Raw genomic sequence first — 26,257 nt, 5'->3', positions numbered from 1 at the left:
GCTAAGCCAGAAGATGTATAGAGAGATCCCTCATTTTTTATTTATATAAAGGATTTGGAATATCTAATTTTTAAGTTTTTTTTAACTTTAGGTGTCACGTCAAATTTCAAAACATAAATTATTTTGTTACCCAGTAATTAAAAAATAAATAAAATGTTTCATTTTAGAAGAAAAATTCTATAAACTTGAATTTTTTTTATCATAAATTATAATGTTATTTTTAGGGTGTTAGGTCTAATTAGGTTATAGATATTTATAAGGTTCCATGGAAGAAGAAGGTGCCCTACAAGTATAGATCTGGCAAAGATAAGGAACCTACACTACAAATATAAGGCTTCAATCAACATCAACAAACACAAGATATTTTCACATTTTTCTTTACTATATTCATAATATTACTACATGATAGAGAGCAAGAAATTAATTAGGGTTTGCCTTAGTCATATTTTCTTTTAGATTATTTTTTCATAAATGATTTATAGAATAAGAAAATTAAAATAGTGAAAAAAAATCTCATATAAGGATTATATCATTATTTAAAGTTAAAAACACTATTAATTGATATTAATTACTCATAAAAAAATATTTTAAATGATAAATGATAATTAATTAAAACATAATACATTATTGATTATAAATATGTAAAAGGTTAAATATATTTTTCTTTCTTATACTTTCATCCGAAATTATCTCTAGTTCAAAGTTTAGATCCAACCTATGTACATAATCTCATAAAAACGAATAACTTTTCATCTCAGAAGTTTGTCACTAACTTTCTACTAGAATAAATACAGTCTAACCAATATAAATAAATCACTTATTTTTAATCGAATACATATAAATATAGTCAGAAAAATATTGGAATAAGTTAATTTTTTTTATCAAACAGATTTTGAACGTAATGATTTATTTTTAATTTCTTTATTATAAATATTTAAAAGTTTAAAATTTAAACTAGAAAGACGAATCAATTTTAAAGTTATAATATAAATAAAAAAATGTTAAAAAAATGTATAAAAGTATGAAAGTATGGTAAGATATTTGATTCTCATTGATGTTGATTCTCTTGTTATTTGTCTTAAATATTGTCTTGTACTATGTGTATATTGTGAGATGAATAAATAGGGTATACCTTATATTCTTCTTCCCATAAATCATGATTTAGAAGTTTAAACTTAATGATGCAGATGAGATTAATTAAGGGCATTTTGTAGGGTAGCCCTGCAAAACCTGTGATGGCCCATTGTCTACCACACTCCAACAACAAAATTAGTGCAGATTTCAGTTCAGACACATTGAAGCTTCTTCCATTATCTGACACCTGCTACTGCTGCTTCCTATTCAATTCAAACCTGCAATTCAGAACACACTACTTCTTCATCTATATCTCTAATTCTATCTTTTTAGCTCACCAAAATTAATGAAATTAAAAAAAAATTCTCTTTTAATTTTGAAGGGACACACATCAGAAACAAAAACAGTGTAGTTATGAATATAAATTTCAGTGTTCTCTAGAAGTGGTAGGTTCTGACAGTAATTGGGTCAGCAGAAGTTAGTGCAATTTGCAGAGTTTTTGCAAAAGCAAAAATTGGTTCCCATTTTCATCATTTGTTTTCACATGTTTTTCAAATCAAAAGTTTGCTGGTTTTGAATTGCTGAACTTTATCCAGGTTGCCCCCAAATAAGTTAAGAACTCGTTGTTGTAAGGTACAATGCAATTTCTCAATTAAATTCTCAAATTAAAACTTTCTCCTTAACTTTGGAATATCATATCATAAATGCTAACAACACTTAGTCTCATTCTTTTCATTTCATTGTTTAGATGTCACGGATTAAAGATAATATTATTAGATAATTAGTCGATTTTGTAAAGTTTAATCAGATTTAAACTTTATTTTTTAATATAATATTAGACTTATTTAAAATTTATCTTAACAAGAGTTTTTTGGATTTGTCAAACCACCTTCTATCGGACTACCCATTATATAATCTCACACACGAGTTCACATATCTTAGTCAATTCATAATATATAAGTAGGTGCATACCTTATCTTACATACTACTTTTGAATTAAATTTAAAGTTCACTTCTTAATATATTTAAAAGAACCTATTTAATTAAGCTAAAATAACAAATATATAAGTGGGTGGAAATTTACATATTACTTTTGAATTAAATTTAAAGTTCACCTCTTAATATATTTAAAAAAAATCATTTAATTAAGCTAAAATGACAAGTATAATAGAAAATATTATTATGAGTATATCCCATGGTTAATTTTTTTAATTGAGTATTCTTACCATTTTTGTTTAATTAGTATTTTCAAATTCAAATTCATAAAATACAACTACACTAAACATTTAAAGATATTTTTTTGCCAACTCTCTATTTGAACAATTTTTTCTCTATTTGGACCTTTGTGGCATATAATACAAATAGAATGCTACAAAACTCAATGAACCAACCCAAAGATTAAAAAAATTTATGAAAGATGAGAAGAATAAGATAAGATATGCATATAGATATAGATATGGAGTCATTGGGATTTGAATGGCTTGAAAAAAATATGGTCCCACCTATGACTTGGTAAATGGACCATGGCCCAAGTATGGCCCACAGCCTTCAAAGCATCATACTGGCCCATACTAACAACAGTGGCCCAACAAAATATAAAGGTACAAAAAGATATTCTATAACAGAGCCCAAGCCCCATGCAACGTACAATCACCCAAGGTGAAAACAAAAAATTAACTTTTATTATAATAATCATCTTAAAAAATAATTATTGTCATAATTTCTGATTAATCAACTTTCTTATATAGTAACTTCCCACTTTAAAAATAATATAAGGTTTATTTTTTCTTGTTTAATTAACTTTTTTTTTGTCGATAAAAAGGAGCTTTTAAAATAACATGATTATTGATGAAGTAAAAAAGAAAAAAAAAATGAAAATGTTTTGTTTTGTAGTATAAAGCGTCATAATTGGTATTTCTATAATAAGTCGTGTTTGTCTTTTTCTTGGTGTTGGTGCACGAACGCTATTTCTAGTTGTTTTTATTATTGCAATCCAAAACGTGATTTTGACGAGTCATGTCCTACGTGTAAACACGTTTCGTCTAACGTGATTTTCTATTATATTATTATTATTATTATTATGGCCATTGGCTTTTATTAAACTCACTGTGACGTATATTTTACATCATTTTTTTGTTGTGGGAAATTTATTTACGTATATTGCTTATAACGATTTTTGTATTTCTTTTATTTTTGGAAGTTTTTAATGTTTATGTTTTTGGTAGCTTTTATTTATATAATGAAGATATTGTGGTATTTTTATGGAAATATGAAAAGTTATTTATTATCATATTTTAAAAACATGTGTTATGCGAAGAACTTTGTGATTAGACTGATATTTGAATCCAATAAATGTATGGACTATTATTGCAATATTAACTTTAATTCGTGTGAAATAAAATATAAATATTGCAATTTATATATTAATCATTTTACATAAAATTCCTATTATTGCACGTATAATGAAAAAAGTATCCTTTTCTTTTATATATCAATACATAAATTTTATTAATGGGCAATGCAAATGTATTATTTAGTACTCGTCATTTTAAATACAACAATTAATCTTATATAAAACTAAAACTAACCCCAGAAAACCCATAATACCTTAAATACGCAATCAATTAAGTAAAAAATTAAAGATAGATTAAATTTAAATTTAGTTATCACTTAAAAATTATTTCATATATTTATTTTTATCACATAAAAACAACTTTTTACCGATACTATAAGTTGGTAATAAATTGTATAATGCGTAAATTAAAACCGGCACTATTTGATTATTAAAATTAAATATTTCAGTACTAATTGGATGAAAAGTGATCTTATCATTAAATATTTTTTTTAAATTGGGAATTTATTTTATTAATAATATAACTAAATTGAATAAAATAAATAAATAATGAGACTAAAAAATATTTACACTTATCATTTATTTTTCCCTTCTTTCTTAATGTAAATTTGATATTATAAACTCTTATGCATGTATATATATATATATATATATATATATATATATATATATATATATATAAAGAATAAGCTGTCTTCCATATTTCTCTTTTGGTAGAAAAAGAATTGGGCCTTGGATCCAAAAACTTGAATCCTATTTACTTCATTTTTTCCCTTCTTGACGTTATTGGTCAATAAGTCCAACAATACTAGTTGTTCCTTTTTGTATTTTTCTCTTGCATTATCCAACCCTAAACTCTTATTTATACATTCATACTCTTTCTTTTTTAAATAAAAGTTTTATCTTAAATATTATTATACAATTTGACATCTCAACTAAGCTGACACTTCAAGTAACAACAATCTTTTACCATCGCATGAAAACAGTATTATTAAAAAAGAAAAATATGGAAGACTAGACCAAAATTCATATATTAACAAAAACGATACATAGTAGACATACTCTTTCTTATTTCATTTTTTTGTTATTTTTTGTTACATTAGATATTAAAAAGATATTATCACATTTATTATTGTTTCTTTTTATTATCTCTTCCTTTTTTGAAGCCAACTTGGGGGTGGTGATTGTCATTTTCCTATATCACATATAAGGTGAACTATTATGGCAATTATCATCAGTACACTTTAGTTAGAATGTCTCTTTCAACTTGTTCCTGATTCACTCATAATTTTGAATCACAAGGCTAATAGGCCTTATGAACTTTTACACTGATGATTACAGAATAGAGCTAAGTGCTAATAACACTTGTTGTCTCCACCTTCTCTTCCAGCCTTGTGAGAGATGCTTATTGGTAGATACAAACACTTTACTAAGCTCTTAAAAGAGTGGTGAGAATTTAGTTTCATGCAGGTTTTGAATGGTACTAGAAATCTGTGTGCAGGATCACAAAGAAAGGGAAAAAACTTCAACATTCAGAATCTTCATGCAAAGTAGATCATGGCTTCTAGAATTCTTTCCACTCTGCATAATGTGTCTTGTTCTTCTGCTTCTTTTGTCACTAAACGTTGCATAGGTATAGAACTATCTCTTCTTTTTATAATGTGCATATTTTGAGTAAAAAAACTGAAATGATGAAAACCACCCTTTTGTGTTCTATGCTGGTGATATATGGGAAAGGGTGAATATGGTTTCTATAGATTGCATAGGAGAAAACAATTTAAAACATGAAAGGAAGTTTTGATTTTTGATAATGCAGCATGGTGAATTTGATATGAACTAAAACCTGATATTCTCAAGTATATCATGACGAATTTGGACAATACTAAAGTCATTTGCATATGTACATAATATGCCATGAAAGGGTGTGTTGAAGATTCTATATCTATCATATGTTCAAAATAAAGTATGTAAGTACTAATTAGATTAAGTTAGAATCAAACAAAATTTTAAGAAAGAGACATAGCACATACACACTTCTTAATTTCCTTAAAATAAAAGTTCAAAGAAGTGTCACAAATTGTTGATCCTATCTTAAAATCATAAAATTTTATTGTCTAAACAATTGGATGACTATTGACTAAATTTTCAGGCTTATCTTGTCTCTGGCATAGAAGTTTAAGTGAAACTGCTGCTTCTGCTGCTGATATAATGGCTAGCAAACCACCAGTGCAAATTGAACACAGTCAGCTTCTGATTGATGGACTGTTTGTTGATGCAGCTTCTGGTTTAATATCTTACCATTATGTGCTTAAAACATTGTTGTTTCATTGATATGAAAACATTCAATCTATGCCACAAAAACTTAATTTAGCAATTTTTCCTTTGTTAGGAAAAACTTTTCCAACCAATGATCCTAGAACTGGAGATACAATTGCCAGTGTAGCCGAAGCAGACGTTGAAGATGTAAATCGTGCTGTACGTGCTGCTCGCAAGGCTTTTGATGAGGGACCATGGCCAAAGATGACAGCTTATGTAATAAAACATTATTTAATCCTAATTTGCTTTGGGCTACAAGAATGCTACATGTTTTTTAAGTGCAACACTTTTGTCCATTATCTTTGATGAACTCCTCTAGGAAAGATCACGAATAATTTTGCGTTGTGCTGATATATTGGAGAAACACAATGATGAAGTTGCAGCAATTGAAACATGGGATAGTGGGAAGCCTTATGAACAGGCTGCAAATGTTGAAATACCTATGGTGGTACGCTTGTTCCGATATTATGCAGGTAACTAACTGCATTATCTTTGAGTTTTTATATCATGTAGTTATAGTATTGTATAACAAGGTGACATTCTATGGCATCTTTTCTGTTTTCTTCAGGTTGGGCGGATAAAATTCATGGTTTAACAGTTCCAGCTGATGGACCATACCATGTCCAAACCTTGCATGAACCCATTGGTGTAGCAGGGCAGATTGTACCTTGGAATTTTCCACTTCTTATTTTTTCATGGAAGGTTGCACCTGCTTTAGCTTGTGGTTGTACAGTTGTAATGAAAACTGCAGAACAGACACCACTTTCTGCCCTTTATGTGTCAAAGCTATTTCTTGAGGTAGTCTTATAACATACCTATAAATGTTTCATTATGTCCTAGCTGGGTTGGGTTTCACTTCTCTGACCATCTTATTATACTTGTATAGAGCAAGCAATTCCTCTTAAATCCATGCCTTCATCACTTTGAGATCGTTGAAATTACACATAGATATGATTAATATCTCGGGATTTTTACCATTCTAGTGTAATTTCACTTATTAATTAGCAAAATTGTTAAAATTTTCAAAAAATATTAAAATGGGTAAGTCGTGCCAAGGTGACACGAATTTAATATAATCAGATTTCAACTAAAGTCATACCACCTTACACGACTTATCCATTTTGGTAACTTTTACAAATTTTACCCATTTCGGTAATTACTTTGTGAAATTGCACCAGAATAGTAAAAATCCCCTCATATCTCATAGTTGGCTTTCGGGGTGAGGTCAAGTCAAAATCAATAAGATTCTACAAGAAAAAAAGTTCTTACAAGAATATTTGTCAGTTCTTACCATTTCACAATAGTAACTATATCAATAACCTCATCTTAGCCAAAATGAAATTAAGAAAAGGATAACCTCTTCCTTTAAAGAGAATGTGAACACGTCTTTAATGTTATGATTGTCACTCTTATTAATTAGACCTCTAGGAAATTAATAGCTTCAATTTAAAATGAACCAAATAATGCAATTCCAAAATTGCTCACAACAAGAAGATTGTGATCCTGCCTGTGCCTATACTTCTGTAATTGTCCTCACTGATGGATTTGATGCAATAGGCTGGACTTCCTCCTGGAGTTCTGAATGTTATCAGTGGCTTTGGTCCTATTGCTGGAGCAGCTCTGTGTACTCATATGGATGTTGACAAGGTACTTTAGAAGATTTAGTGGAATGATTCTCCTGAAACTTTAAAAAAAGGGTAGAAGGTGTTTTAATTATCTTATGATTTGGTTAACATTTCTTTTAGTTCCTTTTTTAAAAAAGAATGATTTTGGTCCTTGTATTTATGAAATGTGGTAAATTTTGTTAGTGGCCAAATCAAAATAAAGTATAGAATTAGGGACAAAATTCACCACATTTTAGAAACTTGGGAACCAAAACCATTGTTTTCAATAGGTACTAAAACCAATTTTGACCAGATCTTTAGGACTTGTAAAAGACATTTTAATATATATATATATATGTGTGTGTGTGTAAAATTTTACTCTGCTGATTGTCTCTGCAATACATATATGCATCAATTTATGCCTATATAGTATAATAAAAATTGGTTGATTTTGTTTTTGTAGCTTGCTTTCACAGGATCCTCTGACACCGGCAGACGGGTACTAGAACTCTCAGCACGCAGTAACCTGAAGCCGGTAACTCTGGAGCTGGGTGGAAAATCTCCATTCATTGTCTGCAAGGATGCTGATATTGATGCAGCTGTTGAAGCGGCACATTCTGCATTATTCTTTAATCAGGTTTGATTATCCTAATTTCATTATGAGGAATGATAACAACACAATCTACTTCAGATAAAATTTGCAGTTTTTAATAAATTTTAACCAACAATGAAGGGTGTCTTTAAAATAGTAATTTAAAGAGTGTATTGCTAGCATTTCTCTTCGGTTATAATTCACAATGAGAACAATGCATTCTCAATTTTTTTACTTATTGCATATGTTCCAATATGGTTCAAGCTGTGTTGTTTTGCTTCTGTATAGGGGCAATGTTGTTGTGCTGGTTCTCGCACATTTGTTCATGAAAGCATATATGATGAATTTGTGGAAAAGGCTAAAGCTCGTGCTATTAAACGTGTAGTTGGAGACCCTTTCAAAAGTGGGGTTGAGCAAGGTCCTCAGGTATCTATGAACCTTTCTGAATTAGCTGTAAATCTTGGTTCAAACAAGAATAACCGCCTAAGTTTTTCAATAACTTGTTCAAGTAAAAGAGCCTATGCTTTTGCAATTGCTCATTCATAATCAAATCAACAAAAAACTTCAATTAGTTTCTTCAACTTATGGTCGATAAATCCTAAGTATCTGGCTGACATCTTAAAGGGTGATGGCATTGATAGTTGTATGTGTTTCAGATTGATTTTACACAATTCAAGAAGATCCTGAAATATATAAGATCAGGCATTGAAAGTGGTGCTACATTGGAATCTGGTGGTCAAAGAGTTGGCTCAAAAGGCTACTACATCGAACCAACTGTTTTCTCAAATGTTCAGGCATGATGACACTTCCAATTAATAATGGTTCTATTTCTAAACAAGTGATAACATAGTTCCAAAAGTAGGAGTAAATAACTTTCTTTCTTAATATTATAGGACGACATGTTGATAGCAAAAGATGAGATATTCGGTCCGGTACAATCTATCCTGAAATTCAAGTATGCTACTAATCACTAGATAAAAGTGTCATCATGTATGTACTTTTGCACATTCTTCAGTAGTCCCTCATCTTAAATTCCTCTTAATTCTGTGCTATGAAATAAATCATAGGGATCTAGAGGAGGTGATAAGAAGGGCCAATGCAACTTCTTATGGCCTGGCTGCTGGAGTTTATACTCGGAATATAGACACTGCCAATACCTTGATGCGGGCATTGCGAGTTGGAACAGTATGGATCAACTGCTATGATATCTTTGATGCAGCAATACCTTTTGGTGGATATAAAATGAGTGGTCAAGGGAGAGTAAGGGGAATCTACAGCCTTAGAAGCTACCTTCAAGTTAAAGCTTGTGTCACTGCTTTGAAGAATCCTGCATGGCTCTAGTTTTCCACTACCTAAGTGTTTTTGTTCTTGTCTAAGAAAAAGAACCAGCAATGCATCTTTCGTGGAACATTCCTAAGGCATTGAATTTGCCAAAGTATTCCTAGTGCCATTGTTTTTAAACATTAAATGAAATTAATAAATGTATTTTTAAGGTTCTAGTAATCAAAGAATCTAAGTAAATAAAAGATGTGTTATAAATCACGTACAGAAAATAGTCTTAAAAATTTGCAAACCAATGTTCATAACTCTGATTATAAAAGGGATATCATTAATTACACTTTTATGAATTAGAAATATTGTCTGCTGGAGTTTCTGTAGTAGATGCCTTCCTTCCTCTATTTGAAATAAATAGAGGCCTCTTATAGTCTTTTGAAAACCTGTTCCATGCATGGACGTTGTTGGTTCAGATTTGTTCATGATAGAAATAGTTTAAGTGTAAAATCAAATGTTTATTCAGAATACTCTCCTTGAAGTTTAGTGTCTCAACAAACATCAGCACACAATTCAGAATACTTCGGAATGTGACTTACGAAGCACACATATCTATGATGCTCATCCATGTAAAACTAGACTCATACTAATTGAGATTTGAGAATTAGAATTACAAATCAACTTGTTGTTACCATATTTCTAAGCTAGAATTAAGCTTCCCGAAATAGTCATTATTATTCACATGGTGATTTGTTACAGAACTAATGAATTTTTTCATCAGTTAATGTAAATTTTCATTTCATTATAGATGTTTAACTAACCATATAACACATTAACAACTTCACTATCAGTCTTCAGTTTAAGGTTTACAAGTTAATTCGAAATCTTAACAAAGGAATAAGAATAAGAAAGTAATTTGAAAATTAGAGCTTGGGCTAAATGTTGTCCCTAAGCTCAGAGGTATGGTTAGAGTGGAAGGAGTCCATTTTACGCTTCTGGTTCATATTCTGCAAGGATAAGAAAAGTCCAAGATTTGCATACGAGTAAGAAGTTCAAAACTTGCCTCAAATTGGAACCTAAAACTCAGAACTTTTTTGTTCATGAAGTTTGTGGCATCAACAAGTGCTATGTAAAAGAATATCCTAGTAGATGCAGATAGCAGAAGCCCTTAAGCCATTAGTAAAAACTTAATTATCATAAGCATCAAAGAAACACAGCCACTATACAAGACCAAACCCCATACCTGTAACAGAACTAGTCTTTTGTAATACAGACTGGCATCATTGCATGTCAGCTTCTCTGATCCGTAATTTGGTGCTTCAAAATTAGATCCATCGGCTGGGTAGAAAGCCAGAAAACACCATATGTTTGGAGTTTAAAATTATCAAATAATTAAAAACAAGACAATGAGAAATGCATGTATAAAAACTAAAAATAACATTCTCTTACACATGAAGAAAGAGAGAACAAATTTAATAACATGTTAGTTTGATGATTTATTTTTTACAGGAAAAATAATGATGGTCAAGCAATGAAATGAACTCATTCTATTTTCACTTACTCCATTATGTAGCACCTATAAGTGTTGCAAATGTGAATGAGGTATACACGATCCAAGAGATTCTATGCAGCAAAGAGCAGTACATGAATAGCCCACATGCATGGGTCTGACAAGTAATTTAATAGTTTTCTACAAAAATGTTAAGAAATCAATGCTTGAAGATGGAAAGTGAAAGATAATGGCTATACCTGGAAGAGGCTCTTTGAAACTCTGAGAATGGTAAGCTGTATCACTAACACATGTCTCTTTGGTTTACTGCATGCCATTTATAACATAGCCAACTTCTTTAGTAAGCAAGATTCCAGTTGGTGCAAGTTTAGGATGCATGCTGCCTGTATCTAAAGCTTCATATGACTGCCTACTAGCTGCAGAAGAAATCGTATACCCCTTATGCAGGACACCATCAACAATAGCAACATGGCATTTTTACCCCCTTTCTATCTTAGTATGAATAAAACAAAACCATGCATAGAGGAGAATCACTCCTCCCTTGAGGGGAATGTATGCGTATGACTGCCAAAAGCACTTGCTCAAGACCCTCTACAGTTTTAATAGATGTTAGCAACACATCACTAGGGTCAAAATAAAAACCAACTTTAATAAGGCTTTTAGCCCAATCAGGATCCGCAGTTGGCTGGTGAACCGTGGTTATAACAGGTACAATTGTTAGGTTAGACACAGGCTGTCAGGCAAGGTAAAAGTTCACAGCAGTTTGTGCTTGGACTCCCTGAGCAGCATCAACAACCAAAAGCAGAGACAAGCTGCCAGTGACCTTGACACTTCGTGAGTAAAGTTCAAATGCACATGTATGTCAATAAAATTCAGGGAAATTTTGGTGACTCCTTTCCATCAAGGTAAACTTTGCCATCTGTGCTTAAAGAACACTGTCTGTCTGGGCCTTAAACTATGATTTTCCTTTCCATCTCCACCTAGACGTTTTAACTTCACCAACTAAGCTTTTGATCAACAAATTGGAAGACTTTTATTTAATCAACATACTATAAATCATTAAATAGTAATTCACAGAAATAACATGTTAGTACAAAGAAAAATCCACCAAAATCAGGCGGCAATAGTTGTTGTTGTATTTGAGACTAAATGATGCTACATTATAACCGTAGAGGTAGAAACACCAGTAGTGTTTCCTCTAGACGGTGGTAAGACACTTTGCAATTTTTTAATCATCTGGTCAAGCTCTTTCAACTTGTCCATGTCACCTGCCTGCAACAAAAACCTCTCCAGCATCAGAAATGATGCACTACTCATATGTCTTCCTCTCTCCAACATTTGTTTGGAGCACTCAAAAGCTTCATGCACCAAACCCCTTGCACACAATCCAGTGACCAGAAGATCTAAAGCTTGAGCATGGGGACAGTACCCTTTCTCCACCAGGTACTTCCATAGACCTACACTTAAATCAAGCCTATAATTTTGACAGAAATACTTTATCAGCATCACAACGGTCCTTGTTTTTGGAACAAAACCCCTCTGAGTCATCTTCTGGTAAAGCTCACTCACACCTTCAATCCCTCTTGATCTCATCAATCCTAAGAACATTGTATGGTAAGTCACACTGTCAAGCTCAATGTGTTTTTCAGCCATCTCATCCAGCAAGGAAAAAGCAGATTCAATATCTCTATTTCTAACCAAAGCAGTAACTAGAGCATTATAAGCCCCAGTGTCAGCAACCAATTTTCTCGAAGGAATCTCATTAAACAACTGCCACGCCTTGCCTATATTTCGAGCCAACCCTGCTCCATGAATCAAAGTAGTTATAGTTTCAATGGTAGGGACAACATTCCTCCCCTCCATCTCCTCCATAAGTCTCAAAGCGTCACCAAAACAACCTTTCTTACAGTAAGCATCAATCCTAACATTAAATGTCACTCCATCCGGACTAAAACCACGCCTAACCATTTCATGATAGAAAATATCAACAGAAGTAACATCACCCGATTCTTTGAACCCCAAGAGCAGAATATTCATGGACTTGGTATTAGCACTAAACCGTGGCACGAGCTTTGCAAACACGGACCTGGCTTCCTTCATTTGCCTCTGTGTGCAAAATGCTTTAAGAAGCACATTGAACTCGTCAGTGCCAAACTCCCTGCCAACAAACACTTGATCTTCCATCCTTCTAAACCCATCAAGGGTGTCCTCAAAGGACTGGAATTTGGCGATTTTGGAGAGCACAATGCTCATTGACTTAAGGGTGAGCAAAGAAGGGTGGGTTCTTGCAATGTCCTGCAACAGGACCCAAGTTTTGTCGAAATAACGCATTCGTGCAAGGATGTGGAGAGTCATGTTGAGTGAATCAGGACTTAGGGGGGAATGGGAATGGATGAGGCAGTAGTTGAAGAACTCCAAGGCCTTGAGGCCATTAGAATGTGAAGAAAACAAGCGGCCGAGAACGTTTTCCACAAGGGTAGTGGAGAAAGTGGAAGGAGGGAGGAGGTGGAGGAGTGTAGCGTGAAGGGGTTGCAATGGGAAAGGGTGGTCGTTGATGATTCTGGTGAGTGTGTCAACATCAACTGCGACCTGTGAACATGATTCAGGACTGCCAATAGGATTTTGAGAAAAAGTAGGTGACTCCTTTCCAACACTACAATCATCACCATTTATGCTATGCTTATAGAACATTCTTGTTGTCTTTGCTTTAACCATGATTCCCATTACTCTCTCCACCTAAGACATTATAAAGTTAACCAACTAAGCAACACAAGAAAAACAAAATCCAAGAAATTTAACATAATATTTTTGAAGAAATAACTAATCCGCCATACCTTTTACAAATAAGTTCATCCACAAACTAATTTTGATTTGATTTGTAGGAAAAGTTGAATTCACTTTACAATCTTACTTCTCCAAAAGCTAATTTTAACAATTTGAATATTACACTAAAAATTAAATTTTTTTCATCTTTTCAATCAACCCATTATCTCATTCTACATCATAGTGAACCCAACACTACACTCTTTGAACAAGAAGCAATTTTCTACAATACCCATTTCGTCTAACATAGCAAAAGTCCATGCCCAAATGAGAAAAAATGAAAATTTTCAGCAACAGTACCTGAGACTCATCAAAATAGTGAGGTTGTCCACGGCCTTTCCTTTGGGTGGAGTTACCATGGTTAAAATGTGCAGCCGAGAAGCTTCTAACGAGCTCTAGAGGGTACTGCCTCAAACCTATGGAGCTTTTCCCTCTGGTGCTGTTTAGGCTTGGAAAGTGTTGATGGGTTAAAGGATTGAAATTGAAATTGCAGAAGAAGCGTAGATAATCCGATAGCTTCAAGCTCTTGGAAGCCATTTCACAGTCATGGAGGAAATGTACCTTCGGGTTACATTTGGATGGATGGTTTCAACCCGGTTCAATATGACAAATTCTTTGAAAAAAAAAAACTATTTAAAAAAAAAGTTGTTGGACTTAAAGTGAGGCCCAACCCACTAATTTGTAGTCTTGTCTATGAAACGGGAAGAGAAAGGAAACCAGAGACGCAGGGAGAAGAAGGTCGAAACGCAAAACAACCTGGGAAAGACACCAACACAGATCTGTTCCTGCGACAGAAGAACGCAACAACAACACCCCAAAAGCACAGAAAGTTGCAAGAGAGAACCAGTGACCTCGGAATTGTTACCAAGGTGCGTTCTGCATAAATCATGACCTAGAAACAAACAATTTCAGTGTCGTTTTTTGCTCTCTTTTTTTCCTAGTGTCCAACTGAGCTCGCTGAATCCACTCTAAACTCGCGAATTTACACGAGTTTGCTCGAGTTCACACGACCCTACTAAAAAAAGATTCTACTTAACTAGGTTCGAGTTTATTAAGACTCGCAAATTTAAGAATTTGTATTCAGTTAATATATGTTAAATTTATCATTTTTACCGTTTTTAAGGTAGACCACCTTGGCCCTTAGACTCATCTCGGATTCAGCGGTTATAGCTTTCAAGGACAGTTCGTTACTAGGCATGAGAATGGGAGAAAATGGTTACCTCGGATTCAAAGGTTATAGCTTTTATCCACTTACAAGTATTTATTAAATGATTATAAATATGAGATTTAATTAGAAAAGTATTTATCAATTGGAAGCCTAGTGTTAATAATATTAAGTAAATATTAAAAGAAAGAGTGGTTATGATTATTGAACAAAAATTTTACCTTTCTGTTAATATTTTTTTTGTAGGAACTTGAGGCAAAATGAGAGTGATTCAGAAGTTTTTCGTTGCATCATTGTTCATGTGGGCAATCCCCATTGCAATATTGTATGCTTTTAATCACAACATGCTTCCTGGTAAGAGTCTAATGTACTTAAGTCTTTATGAGTTGTTGTTGTTGTTGTTTTGAAGTGGGTGTTGGTTAGTACTCTAATATGTGTGATTTATATCATCTATCTATCAGCTTGACTGGTTGAGTTTGTGAAGTTCATTTTAAGGGCAAATGTAGAGTTTCTCATTATTTCAAGCCAACCTTTTGTTAGTTGTTTTTTTTTTTCTGTTGTTGATGTGATGGTATTTTACTTTCTCTTTTTTGAGCAAATAGAGTATGTATGCACTCACGATTCTCAGCGTCATCCAATCAGAAATTGTCATGCATGATTTTTTGGTTGGCTTTGACAATAATTATCTCAAAAGTAGTTTCTACCATGATTTTTAGTTGATGATGTTTAAAAAAGACTATTGGGCCTTGTGTGGTTACTATTTTCGAAAATGGTTTTTGTTTTCTGAAATTTGTTTGTCCTGATTTTATTTGGAAGTGTTTGTCTCCTTAGCACGTTTCTGTTTTCTAAAAGTTTGTTTTCTGATGTGACTACTTCAATAGAGCTCTTGAAGAAAATAGAAGATGATGAAAAAAACATCTCCAAGCTGTTTCTGTTTTTTATCTTTAAAACGCATGTTTTGGAAATAATTTTGAAACTTAGTAGATTTTGGCTGAGAAATTGATTGCTGAGTAGTGAGCAGTGTAGATTTTTTTTAAAATACAGATTTTAAAACAATAAAGTGAAAAGAGAACATAAAATGCCCTTGGTCCTGACATTGAATTTGCCTTTTTCAAATCATCTAGGAAGTTTTATCTCTATACATATATACCTAGCCTCTTAGGAAATGGGTAGTTTTGCCCATATGGTATGGTATATGTATATGCTGTTGCACGGGAAGATAATTTTCTGCTTCTGATGGAGGTTATTTTGCTAACAATTTGTATTAGAATCATTGTAATGGAGATATGCGTTTAAGTCAATCCTCATCTATGGTCTGAAAAAGTAAACTGTGAAAACCTGTTGTTCACTATGCATATTGGAGTTAATTTTTAGCTCTATGTACAACTTTTAAATGGTTGTTAAAGGGTGATGCTCTTTATTTTACTTCTGTTCTCTCTTTCGTCGTTATAAACTGATTGCATCATTACCTATGGAATTGAGTTAACAAGTTATTCACACACACCCCATTCTAACCAGAAATTGTTGTTGTTTGACTTTTTATTACCACAAAAGTTAATATGGGAAATTAGTTTCAATGTATGTCTATGTGAATTTACTTTTGACTTGGAAATGCCACAATTGCCTAACCTCAAGCATTGAGGTACTGGAAAATTTATGGCACTTAAGCTCAGTTGGAAATGGTTGTTTGTCCGTACTTTTGTGATAAATGCTTTAAGTCAATGCTTCAAAATGCTATCTGGATCACTTGATTCCTTAAGCAATTTTTTTACTACTTTAATCTGTATTACTTGTCTTGCTATACTGACATCTAGGTATATTAAGGCTCTTCAAATGTTGATTTCTCTATTCTCAACAATCTTATCATTTTTCATTATATTTAATTTTCATATATTGTCAGTATAAAGATATTTAGAGTTTTATTAACCAATTACAAATCAACTTAGATAGATGACTTTGAAGTTAATTATTATAAAACTCAATAATCTTACCATATATATCAGTCTATGGTGGCATGACAATGTAAAACCTTTAGACTGTCACTGAATTCTGATTTTGTTCTTTTCATTTCATGCCTTTAATGTTACCCAACCTGTTGTGAACAAGACCCAATTGAAAAATAGAATGGAAATTGCAAAACTACCACCTTAACCCTACTGTGTTTCCTTGTTTGTACCAGGAGCATCCAATTTGTCCCCTTACTCTATGACACTAGTGAGTGGATTTCTTGCTGTGATATCTGTCAATGTAGTCATAGCATTTTACATATATTTGGCAATGAGAGAACCTGCTGATAAACACGAACCTGATCCTAAATTTGTTGCTGAGGCCAAAGCTAGCATTAATCAGCCTACAGGGGATGCTCAGCAATCTTCACAGGCTGTTAAGAAAGAACAGTAGATGGTGTTTTGAGACCCCTTTGTTTCTACTCACAAGTTGTTCATCTTGGAGAGGAGAGGGAAGAACGGGGATGAAGGGAGAAGGTCCTGAATCGTGTGCCAATCATGCTTATGTTATCAAGTTTGCACATTCGTGTTTTCATGTGTTAGTTTCATAGCGTTCTATTATACACATTCAAAGTTCCTTTCAGTTATGAATGTTTTAGACGGTTTTGTATCCATTTGACCATTGTGTTTTCAATGCATTGGAGAAAATTATTTTTTATGTTTGATTTATCTGCAACATTAAGATAAATGAACTACACTTCCCATATAATGCTATCAATGTTAGTGGTATTATTCTTCAAATCAAAATTAAATTACAATTCAAAAATGGTAATTATTGGCTATTTTAATTGTTAAAAAAGTTACTAAAATATAATGTCTCTGAATGGCTGTAACCTTTAATGAGTTAGAACCGAAGTTCTACTTCAGTTAAGTATTCAACATTAACGAAGTACTTGTGCTCAGAAGATTAAAAAGGGACAATGAAAGAAAATTAATCACAACCAAATGGAGCAAAAATCAAAATAACTATGATAATACTAGAAGACTAATTGTTCATCAATCAAATATGTCAACAATATTAGTTTTTTGAGCTACCCCTCACAAAGCTGAAATTATTCTGCATGAAGCAAAGTGGTAACTGATATCTGATTTCAGTTGAATCTTTTGTTAGTGTTCTCTTGATTCTACTCCTCTCTGACCAAGTTCAGACTTCCTAATGTTGGATTTTCCATGATAACATTTGTTGATGGACCATTTTCTAGGCTTTCTCTCAGCTGTACCAATACCACCATATTGTCATGTTGCTGACTTCTTGTGGCAGTTTGGCTCTCCCTAGACACACTATTTGGTGCAACCAAGTAGTCACTGTTACCTATAACTTGGTTTTCACTATGAGAATGAGCATTGGACCTGCAAATTGGACATAAGGGTGTCTTGAGAAGCCATGTGTCCACACACTGAGCATGAAAACTGTGCTTGCAAATAGGTAACAACCTGCACTTATCTCCAGTGATGAGGCTCTCCAAGCAAACTGCACAATCCACAGGGCTGCTTGTGTTGCCTTTGGCAACATAATCATAACATGGAAGCTTCTCCAAGTCATCTATGGACATGCTTCTAGCCCCGTTTGCACCCCTCTCAACCATAGATCCTCTCCTAGAGAGTCTCTCCGAAATACAAACATGAAATATGATCAGGACCACAAATCCCACAAATATTAGCACCACTGTTACAATAACTGACATTATACACTCTAATGCTTAAATGGAAATCTCACAATCTTTTGGACAGAGACTACAAGTATTCTCCACAGAAAACAGTTTTGCTGGAACTTGGTAGGATCAGAATGAACAATAAAACTCTCCCTCTGAGTATCTTACACAGTTGCATATTGAAGACTCAAATTAAAAAACAACAGATTAAGTTGGAACAGTTCCATGTCAATAGATCCATGCGTTTGTTAGTAAAAGCTCAAAAAACATGGATTCATGATGCTACATTGACAATATTCTATTGAAACCATTTCCTATCTATGCATGTGTGAAGCAAATGCTGAGAAAGTACCAAAAAATATGCCATGAAAAGTAGAATTGTAGCACAAGAAAAAGGGAGGTGGTTTTGTCATAGAAACACAAGTTTGTTTGTTTGATGAACTTGGAATTTCATTTATAAGAAGTTAAGGACACAGTTGAACATCATCAATCAGCATGGTTCTTCTTTGTTTTTTTCCCTTTTTGTCTGTGTTTTTGTGTATTAGGTGAGTGTGGAATGTTGATGGAGTGGGTGGGAAAGTAATCAGTTTTTAACAAGTGGACACAAAAAATCACGGTTAGCTTGCCTTTGAGCCTTTTCCTCTTTATCTTCTTTCCCTTTTTTCTCTTTACTTTCTCTTTTACTTTGTCTTTGGTTTTGGCACTATCTACTACCACCTTTTTGTGTTACAATGAGACAAATGGAACCAAAGAGTTTATTAAACATGTGTAACAGTTCTTACTACGTGAATTTTTTTTTTTTTCATATCTTCATTTTTCTTAAAAATTATAGTTTTTATCTTTTCTTATTATTTGATTTGGTTTCTTATATGAAAGCAATTCAAATCCAATGCATTTGGGTCTTCTCGAATTAAAAAAATTGCTATTTAAAAGACAAGTTGAAAGATTTTTTCTACTAATATTAATTAATACATGAAAAAATATTTTTACATAGATGACTAGCATTTTTTTAATAGGCTCAGCTTATGTAATTTTGAAGACTCTAATATTATTTTCTCGGTTTTAATTTATATTTCTAAATTTTAACCTAACAAAAATACATATCATATAATTTTTATATGCGCAAAAATTCCACTTTCTTAAAAAATAAAATACAAAATAGTGTATTAATATTATTTATCTTAATCCAGATATACACTTTTGGTCCTATTTTTTCTTCTTGCACCCCTATAATTTCTACCTGCACTTTAATCCTTTTCTCTTCGTATGGGTTGCAGGAAGCAAAAACCTGTTATTCAACAGCAACAACCCAATCACGTGGGTACGTATTTCACTTACAAGGACAAAATAAAAGCCCAATTTAAAGTCATTCAATTAGCACCCCCAATTACTATTAAAACCCATAAGATAATAATATTATTTATATAACTTAAATATGTTTTCAGCTCTTGAAGTATAATTATATTCTTGATTTTTTTTCTCTAAATTTTTTTTATTTATCTTTGGTTTTTGTAAAAAAAAAGTCCTTGTTATTGTGATTTTAATCCTTCTAAAATATCAATTTATTTTAAGGTCACATACAATAAAAACATGTGTTTTTATTGTGTATTTGGACAAAAAATTATTCCACTTGAATTATGGAGTTTTTATCTACTTAACAACTAAAAATGTTTACAAATACAATGTGTATTGTTGAAAACTGAAAGACATTTGACGTACCAATTATTTGACTCAACAACAACTATATTATATCCAATAAGAAATTATTCAACCCATAGAAAAAATATAAATAAGTAATTCAAAGATAAGAAGTAATGATTGTTTTAACCATGACATTTGTGACCTAGATATATTCACATATAATTTCAGTATTGAGTGTCTTTGCAAATAAACTCAATCATTTAACCAATAGACCAAAAGGGATCACCAGAGGTTGAAAGACTAGAAAAAAAAAAAAAACACTAAGAGACCAAGAGACTAAAGAAGGTGTTGAAAATGGGAACTTGATAGACGATAACCGATCTTGTAAGAACACCATGCAATTGTTAATACATGACAAGTGAAAATTGCCTAACCAATTACAATGATCAATCATATTTCCTTATCCTTAACTTACTTTGAATTAAACAATAAACATTTGGAAAATACATATAACATGATGTGAACACGAAGAAGATCAATTAAACTTCCCCAACAATACAAAACACGTGTCACTCGATCCATAACCAACTAGACTTGCATGCATAGTCGCCCTGCAGGCCTAATCGGTTGTGGAACGAGGAACACATATTTTGTATAGTTGGAATAATTTAATTTGTAACGTGAATATGTGATGGTCAATCAAATGATTAACAAATTATCATTCTCCACACCGATTATACAATTGTATAACATCAGATAGCTTTACAAATGATGTTCACATTCCACAATCATCATATATGAAAAAAAATAAGTGAAGGCAAGTGTGAGATAATATTTACTTGTGAATTTTGTAAGCTTTCTAGAGTCAAGTTTCACTTCCAACTAATTAAGCAAACCATTTTTAATCAATTATAATCAAACTATATAATTGTAATTAGATATGAATAACCAACATTTTTCACATCCATCATCACATTTTATTTATAAAAAATTTTATGTTAGATATCATTATACAATTTGACATCTCGGTTAGATTAACACCTCAAATAACAACAATAATTTATCATTATATAAAAAAAAAATATTATTATTATTATTTTAAAAATACAAAAATATAGAGCACAAATCCTCACACTTTATATATGTTCAAATCTCCCTTTCTTTCTACTCATTTCTCTCCATCGAAACTGTTATACTAACCATTATATTTTAGTCAATAAATCAATTCTTGGAAAGTGTAAAAACTCCATTCAAACAAATCATTAATGTTTATAGAAAATTGATATTTTCTAAAATTTAAATTTTATTTATGGTCAACATAAAACGGTCGTTGCAGTTAAAAAAAGCATAGAAAAACTGTCAGCTAATAAAAAAACGGTCGTTAATATAACAGTTAAACAGTTATTTTCTACAAACTCTTTAATATAGTTATTATAAAATTAATAGTTACAATAAAAACAATTAAATAACCATTTTAAAAATAAATGTTCCATTTTTTATTAGTTCCCTTTATTGATCCCTATTCTACACTACAGAAAACGAAAAAAAAAACATAAACAGAGAAGCATATGAAAAAACATGGTCACACAACCGACACATCCCCACACCTTTTACAAGAAAATACAATCTCACCTTAAATTAAAATTAGCTCAAAATAAGATTTTTAATAAATTAATAAAAATGAATTTTAAAAATTTACAAGCAGTTATTTACCTATATAAAAATATTTGTTTTATAATTTTTTTCCTATAAAGGTTAATAAGAAAATTTCTTCAAATAAGTTTATGGTTTAATTTACATCCATTTTTAATTCTTTTCCGTCAAATTTTGAATTTTAACAAAAGTTAAAGTAAGGGTAAATTAAACACATACTCAATAAATATATTAAAAACTAAATTTCACATTAATAGATGATGAGTATAATTTTATTCACACTTAATAATTTTAATTATAGATTATTGGATTGTAATTGTAAATAGATTCATTGTTTTAATTAAGATTAATCTATTTAAATTTATTTTTACATGTTATTTCTATTAATTCTATATTTTTAGGGTAGACGGTCTAATATAACTGTTGTTGACCTTTAATTGTTGTTTTGTAAATAGTTTTTTAATGCAGGTTGACAATTCAATTATGTCTTTAATTGAACTTTATGAACAATCTTTTTTGCACATGATAAAAATATTAAAAGCCTACGCGAACAAGGTATTGAGTAAATTAGTGTACGTCGTGTTTCATTAATGATATTCAATTGTCTTTTGGTTAACATATGGTTGAACAAATTAAATTTATTTAAATGATTGAATTAGTGATATATTTAGCAACTGATGAATAATTTACTGCTATAAATACTTGATTGTCAACATGCTTCCTGTCTTGTAATCTCTACTTTATAATTTATTTTTTCACAACAATCTCAACAAACCTTTCATTCGTTGTTATTTTTAACCCTGTTAATCACAGGTAAGTTTTAAATACTTTATTGATTGGATTTACTATTAGATTTTTTGAAATACGACTTTGGATCATTTGACATTGTCTATATTATCATTATAATATATAAAGAATATATGAACAGTGTGTTCATTACTCCTGAGTATAATTGATTATAGATATTTTTTAATAATAAATCATGATTTATTTTATTTTTTAACACGTGTTTGTTTATCGTAACCGTTTCTCGTATCTTAATTATGCAATCAACTTAATTATAATAAACAAATCAACCACGCATTCTCAATTCTCATATGCGACGTAGACGTACCTTGCATGTGCATGCAATTGGTATGGAAGAGACAGTTTATCATAACATTTTCATGCATTGGCTTATAATAAAAGAACGACAATTATCCAATATTATGATTTTTACACAAGACTTTTTGCATATACGTAAACCATGCACAATTTAAATTGTACGCAATTGTAAGTTTTTTATGACAAACTTTAAAAAATCTCGTGATTTTACACGAAAGACACAATAAAATTTGAAAAACAGAGTCATACTACATTTATTTTAATTATTTTCATCACACTTACAAGAGTCAACTTCTCTCTCATCATCATTTTTTATATAACTTTGCAATAATTCATTGAACCTAACGCATATGCATGCAATTGGTATGGAAGAGACAGTTTCTCGTAACATGTTCATGCATTGGCTTATAATAAAAGAACAACAGTTATCCAATATTATGATTTTTACACAAGACTTTTTGCATATACGTAAACCCATGCACAATTTAATTTGTACGCAATTGTAAGTTTTTTATGACAAAAACCTTTAAAAAAACTTGTGATTTTACATGAAAGACACGATAAAAGTTGAAAAACAGAGTCATACTACATTTATTTTAATTATTTTCATCACACTTATGAGAGTCAACTTCTCTATCATCATCATTTTTTATATAACTTTGCAATAATTCATTGAACCTAACGCATATGCATGCAATTGGTATGGAAGAGACAATTTCTCAGAACATGTTCATGCATTGACTTATAATAAAAGAACAACAGTTATCCAATATTATGATTTTTACACAAGACGTTTTGCATATACGTAAACCCATGCACAATCTAATTTGTACGCAATTGTAAGTTTTTTATGACAAAAACCTTTAAAAAAACTCGTGATTTTACAGACACGATAAAAGTTAAAAAACAGAGTCATACTACATTTATTTTAATTATTTTCATCACACTCATGAGAGTCAACTTCTCTCTCATCATCATTTTTTATATAACTTTGCAATAATTCATTGAACCTAACGCATATGCATGCAATTGGTAGAGACAGTTTCTCAGAACATGTTCATGCATTGGCTTATAATAAAAGAACAAAAGTTATCCAATATTATGATTTTTACACAAGACTTTTTGCATATACGTAAACCCATGCACAATTTAATTTTTATGCAATTGTAAGTTTTTTATGACAAAAACCTTTAAAAATTCTCGTGATTTTTCAGGAAAGACACGATAAAAAATCATACTACATTTATTTTAATTATTTTCATCACACTTATAAGAGTCAACTTCTCTCTCATCATCATTTTTTATATAACTTTGCAATAATTCATTGAACCTAACGCATATGCATGCAATTGGTATGGAAGAGACAGTTTTTCAGAACATGTTCATGCATTGGCTTATAATAAAAGAACAACAGTTATCTAATATTATGATTTTTACACCAGACATTTTGCATATACGTAAACCCATGCACAATTTAATTTGTACGCAATTGTAAGTTTTTTATGACAAAAACCTTTAAAAAAACTCGTGATTTTACACGAAATACACACGATAAAAGTTGAAAACAGAGTCATACTACATTTATTTTAATTATTTTCATCACACTTATGAGAGTCAACTTCTCTCTCATCATCATTTTTTCATTGAACCTAACGCATATGCATGCAATTGGTATGGAAGAGACAGTTTTTCAGAACATGTTCATGCATTGACTTATAATAAAAGAACAACAGTTATCCAATATTATGATTTTTACACAAGACTTTTTGCATATACGTAAACCCATGCACAATTTAATTTGTATGCAATTGTAAGTTTTTTATGACAAAAACCTTTAAAAAAACTCGTGATTTTACATGATAGACACGATAAAAGTTGAAAAACAGAGTCATACTGCATTTATTTTAATTATTTTTATCACACTTATGAGAGTCAACTTCTCTCTCATCATCATTTTTTCATTGAACCTAACGCATATGCATGCAATTGGTATGGAAGAGACAGTTTCTCAGAACATGTTCATACATTGGCTTATAATAAAAGAACAACAGTTATCCAATATTATGATTTTTACACAGACTTTTTGCATATACGTAAACCCATGCACAATTTAATTTGTACGCAATTGTATGTTTTTTATGACAAAAACCTTTAAAAAAACTCGTGATTTTACACAATAGACACGATAAAAGTTGAAAAACAGAGTCATACTACATTTATTTTAATTATTTTCATCACACTTATGATAGTCAACTTCTCTCTCATCATCATTTTTTCATTGAACCTAACGCATATGCATGCAATTGGTAAGGAAGAGACAGTTTCTCAGAACATGTCATGCATTGGCTTATAATAAAAGAACAAAAGTTATCCAATATTATGATTTTTACACAAGACTTTTTGCATATACGTAAACTCATGCACAATTTAATTTTTACGCAATTGTATGTTTTTTATGACAAAAACCTTTCAAAAAAACTCGTGATTTTACACGAAAGGCACGATAAAAGTTGAAAAACAGAATCATACTACATTTATTTTAGTTATTTTCATCACACTTATGAGAGTCAACTTCTATCTCATTGTCATTTTTTTATATAACTTTGCAATAATTCATTGAACCTAATGCATATGCATGCAATTGGTATGGAAGAGACAGTTTTTCAGAACATGTTTATGCATTGGCTTATAATAAAAGAACAACAGTTATCCAATATTATGATTTTTACACAAGACTTTTTGCATATACGTAAACCCATGCACAATTTAATTTGTACGCAATTGTATGTTTTTTATGACAAAAACCTTTAAAAAAACTCGTGATTTTACATGAAAGACACGATAAAAGTTGAAAACAGAGTCATACTACATTTATTTTAATTATTTTCATCACACTTATGAGAGTCAAATTTTTCATTGAACCTAACGCATATGCATGCAATTGGTATGGAAGAGACAGTTTCTCAGAACATGTTCATGCATTGGCTGATAATAAAAGAACAACAGTTATCCAATATTATGATTTTTACACAAGACTTTTTGCATATACGTAAACCCATGCACAATATAATTTTTACGCAATTGTAAGTTTTTTATGACAAAAACCTTTAAAAAAACTCATGATTTTACACGAAAGAGACGATAAAAGTTGTAAAACACAGTCATATTACATTTCTTTTAATTATTTTTATCACAATTATGAGAGTTAACTTATCTCTCATCATATTTTTTATATAACTTTGTAATAATTCATTGAACCTAACGCATATGCATGCATTATATGATGAGACGGTTTCTCAAAACACGTCCATGCATTGGTTTATAATAAATTATGGTTATCCAATATTATATCTATACAATACCTGATACATCTATGTAAACCTAAGCAACAATTCTATTTTTATGCAATTATAATTTTTTAATGAGAAAAACGTTTTAAAAAAGTTCATGATTTTATACACACAATATATGAGAAAAGTTGTAAAACACAAC

The 26,257-nt window shown here is 31.2% G+C and overlaps 4 protein-coding genes and 1 long non-coding RNA gene across 15 annotated transcripts; 2 read left to right on the top strand and 3 right to left on the bottom strand.

The window, feature by feature from the left end:
* The first annotated feature begins 4,600 nt into the window (after window positions 1–4,600).
* LOC137836791 (benzaldehyde dehydrogenase, mitochondrial) lies at window positions 4,601–9,431 on the top strand. 7 transcript variants are annotated; one of them, XM_068645528.2, is made up of 12 exons: window positions 4,601–4,838; window positions 4,929–5,060; window positions 5,577–5,711; window positions 5,817–5,959; window positions 6,063–6,216; window positions 6,312–6,541; window positions 7,301–7,390; window positions 7,811–7,984; window positions 8,228–8,365; window positions 8,596–8,733; window positions 8,833–8,894; window positions 9,007–9,431. In XM_068645528.2, exons 2-12 carry the CDS (start codon window positions 4,985–4,987, stop codon window positions 9,278–9,280), a joined length of 1,614 nt encoding a protein of 537 aa, XP_068501629.2. In that variant the 5' UTR covers window positions 4,601–4,838; window positions 4,929–4,984; the 3' UTR covers window positions 9,281–9,431. The 7 variants fall into 7 exon arrangements, with proteins under 7 accessions (XP_068501629.2, XP_068501631.2, XP_068501628.2 ...); XM_068645530.2 differs by having other exon boundaries at window positions 4,650–4,838; window positions 8,833–8,929; XM_090301189.1 differs by having other exon boundaries at window positions 4,699–4,838; window positions 8,581–8,733.
* A 561-nt stretch (window positions 9,432–9,992) lies between these two features.
* LOC150027800 (uncharacterized) lies at window positions 9,993–10,881 on the bottom strand. Its single transcript, XR_016520368.1, has 3 exons — window positions 10,773–10,881; window positions 10,455–10,549; window positions 9,993–10,218 (listed from the first exon to the last, which is right to left on the bottom strand). It is a non-coding gene; the product is annotated as an uncharacterized LOC150027800 (long non-coding RNA).
* An 848-nt stretch (window positions 10,882–11,729) lies between these two features.
* LOC137836790 (Tetratricopeptide repeat (TPR)-like superfamily protein) lies at window positions 11,730–14,081 on the bottom strand. The gene is made up of 2 exons (XM_068645523.2): window positions 13,845–14,081; window positions 11,730–13,457 (listed from the first exon to the last, which is right to left on the bottom strand). The coding sequence occupies exons 1-2, from the start codon at window positions 14,079–14,081 to the stop codon at window positions 11,877–11,879; spliced, it is 1,818 nt and encodes a 605-aa protein (XP_068501624.2). The 3' UTR covers window positions 11,730–11,876.
* On the top strand, window positions 13,600–17,373 carry LOC137836793 (uncharacterized). 5 transcript variants are annotated; one of them, XM_068645532.2, is made up of 4 exons: window positions 13,600–14,413; window positions 14,668–14,777; window positions 14,956–15,063; window positions 16,889–17,373. In XM_068645532.2, the coding sequence occupies exons 3-4, from the start codon at window positions 14,970–14,972 to the stop codon at window positions 17,107–17,109; spliced, it is 315 nt and encodes a 104-aa protein (XP_068501633.2). In that variant the 5' UTR covers window positions 13,600–14,413; window positions 14,668–14,777; window positions 14,956–14,969; the 3' UTR covers window positions 17,110–17,373. The 5 variants fall into 5 exon arrangements, with proteins under 5 accessions (XP_068501633.2, XP_068501634.2, XP_068501635.2 ...); XM_068645534.2 differs by having other exon boundaries at window positions 14,208–14,413; window positions 14,672–14,777; XM_068645535.2 differs by having other exon boundaries at window positions 14,228–14,584.
* A 288-nt stretch (window positions 17,374–17,661) lies between these two features.
* Window positions 17,662–18,788, bottom strand: LOC137836792 (uncharacterized). Its single transcript, XM_068645531.2, has 2 exons — window positions 18,150–18,788; window positions 17,662–18,065 (listed from the first exon to the last, which is right to left on the bottom strand). Exons 1-2 carry the CDS (start codon window positions 18,398–18,400, stop codon window positions 17,840–17,842), a joined length of 477 nt encoding a protein of 158 aa, XP_068501632.2. The 5' UTR covers window positions 18,401–18,788; the 3' UTR covers window positions 17,662–17,839.
* Between the last annotated feature and the right edge of the window lie 7,469 nt (window positions 18,789–26,257).

The sequence above is a fragment of the Phaseolus vulgaris genome, chromosome 4, assembly GCF_051622355.1.
Source record: "Phaseolus vulgaris cultivar YP4 chromosome 4, ASM5162235v1, whole genome shotgun sequence".
In the NCBI taxonomy this organism is placed as follows: domain Eukaryota; kingdom Viridiplantae; phylum Streptophyta; class Magnoliopsida; order Fabales; family Fabaceae; genus Phaseolus; species Phaseolus vulgaris.
This window is presented reverse-complemented; position numbering and strand designations above follow the sequence as displayed.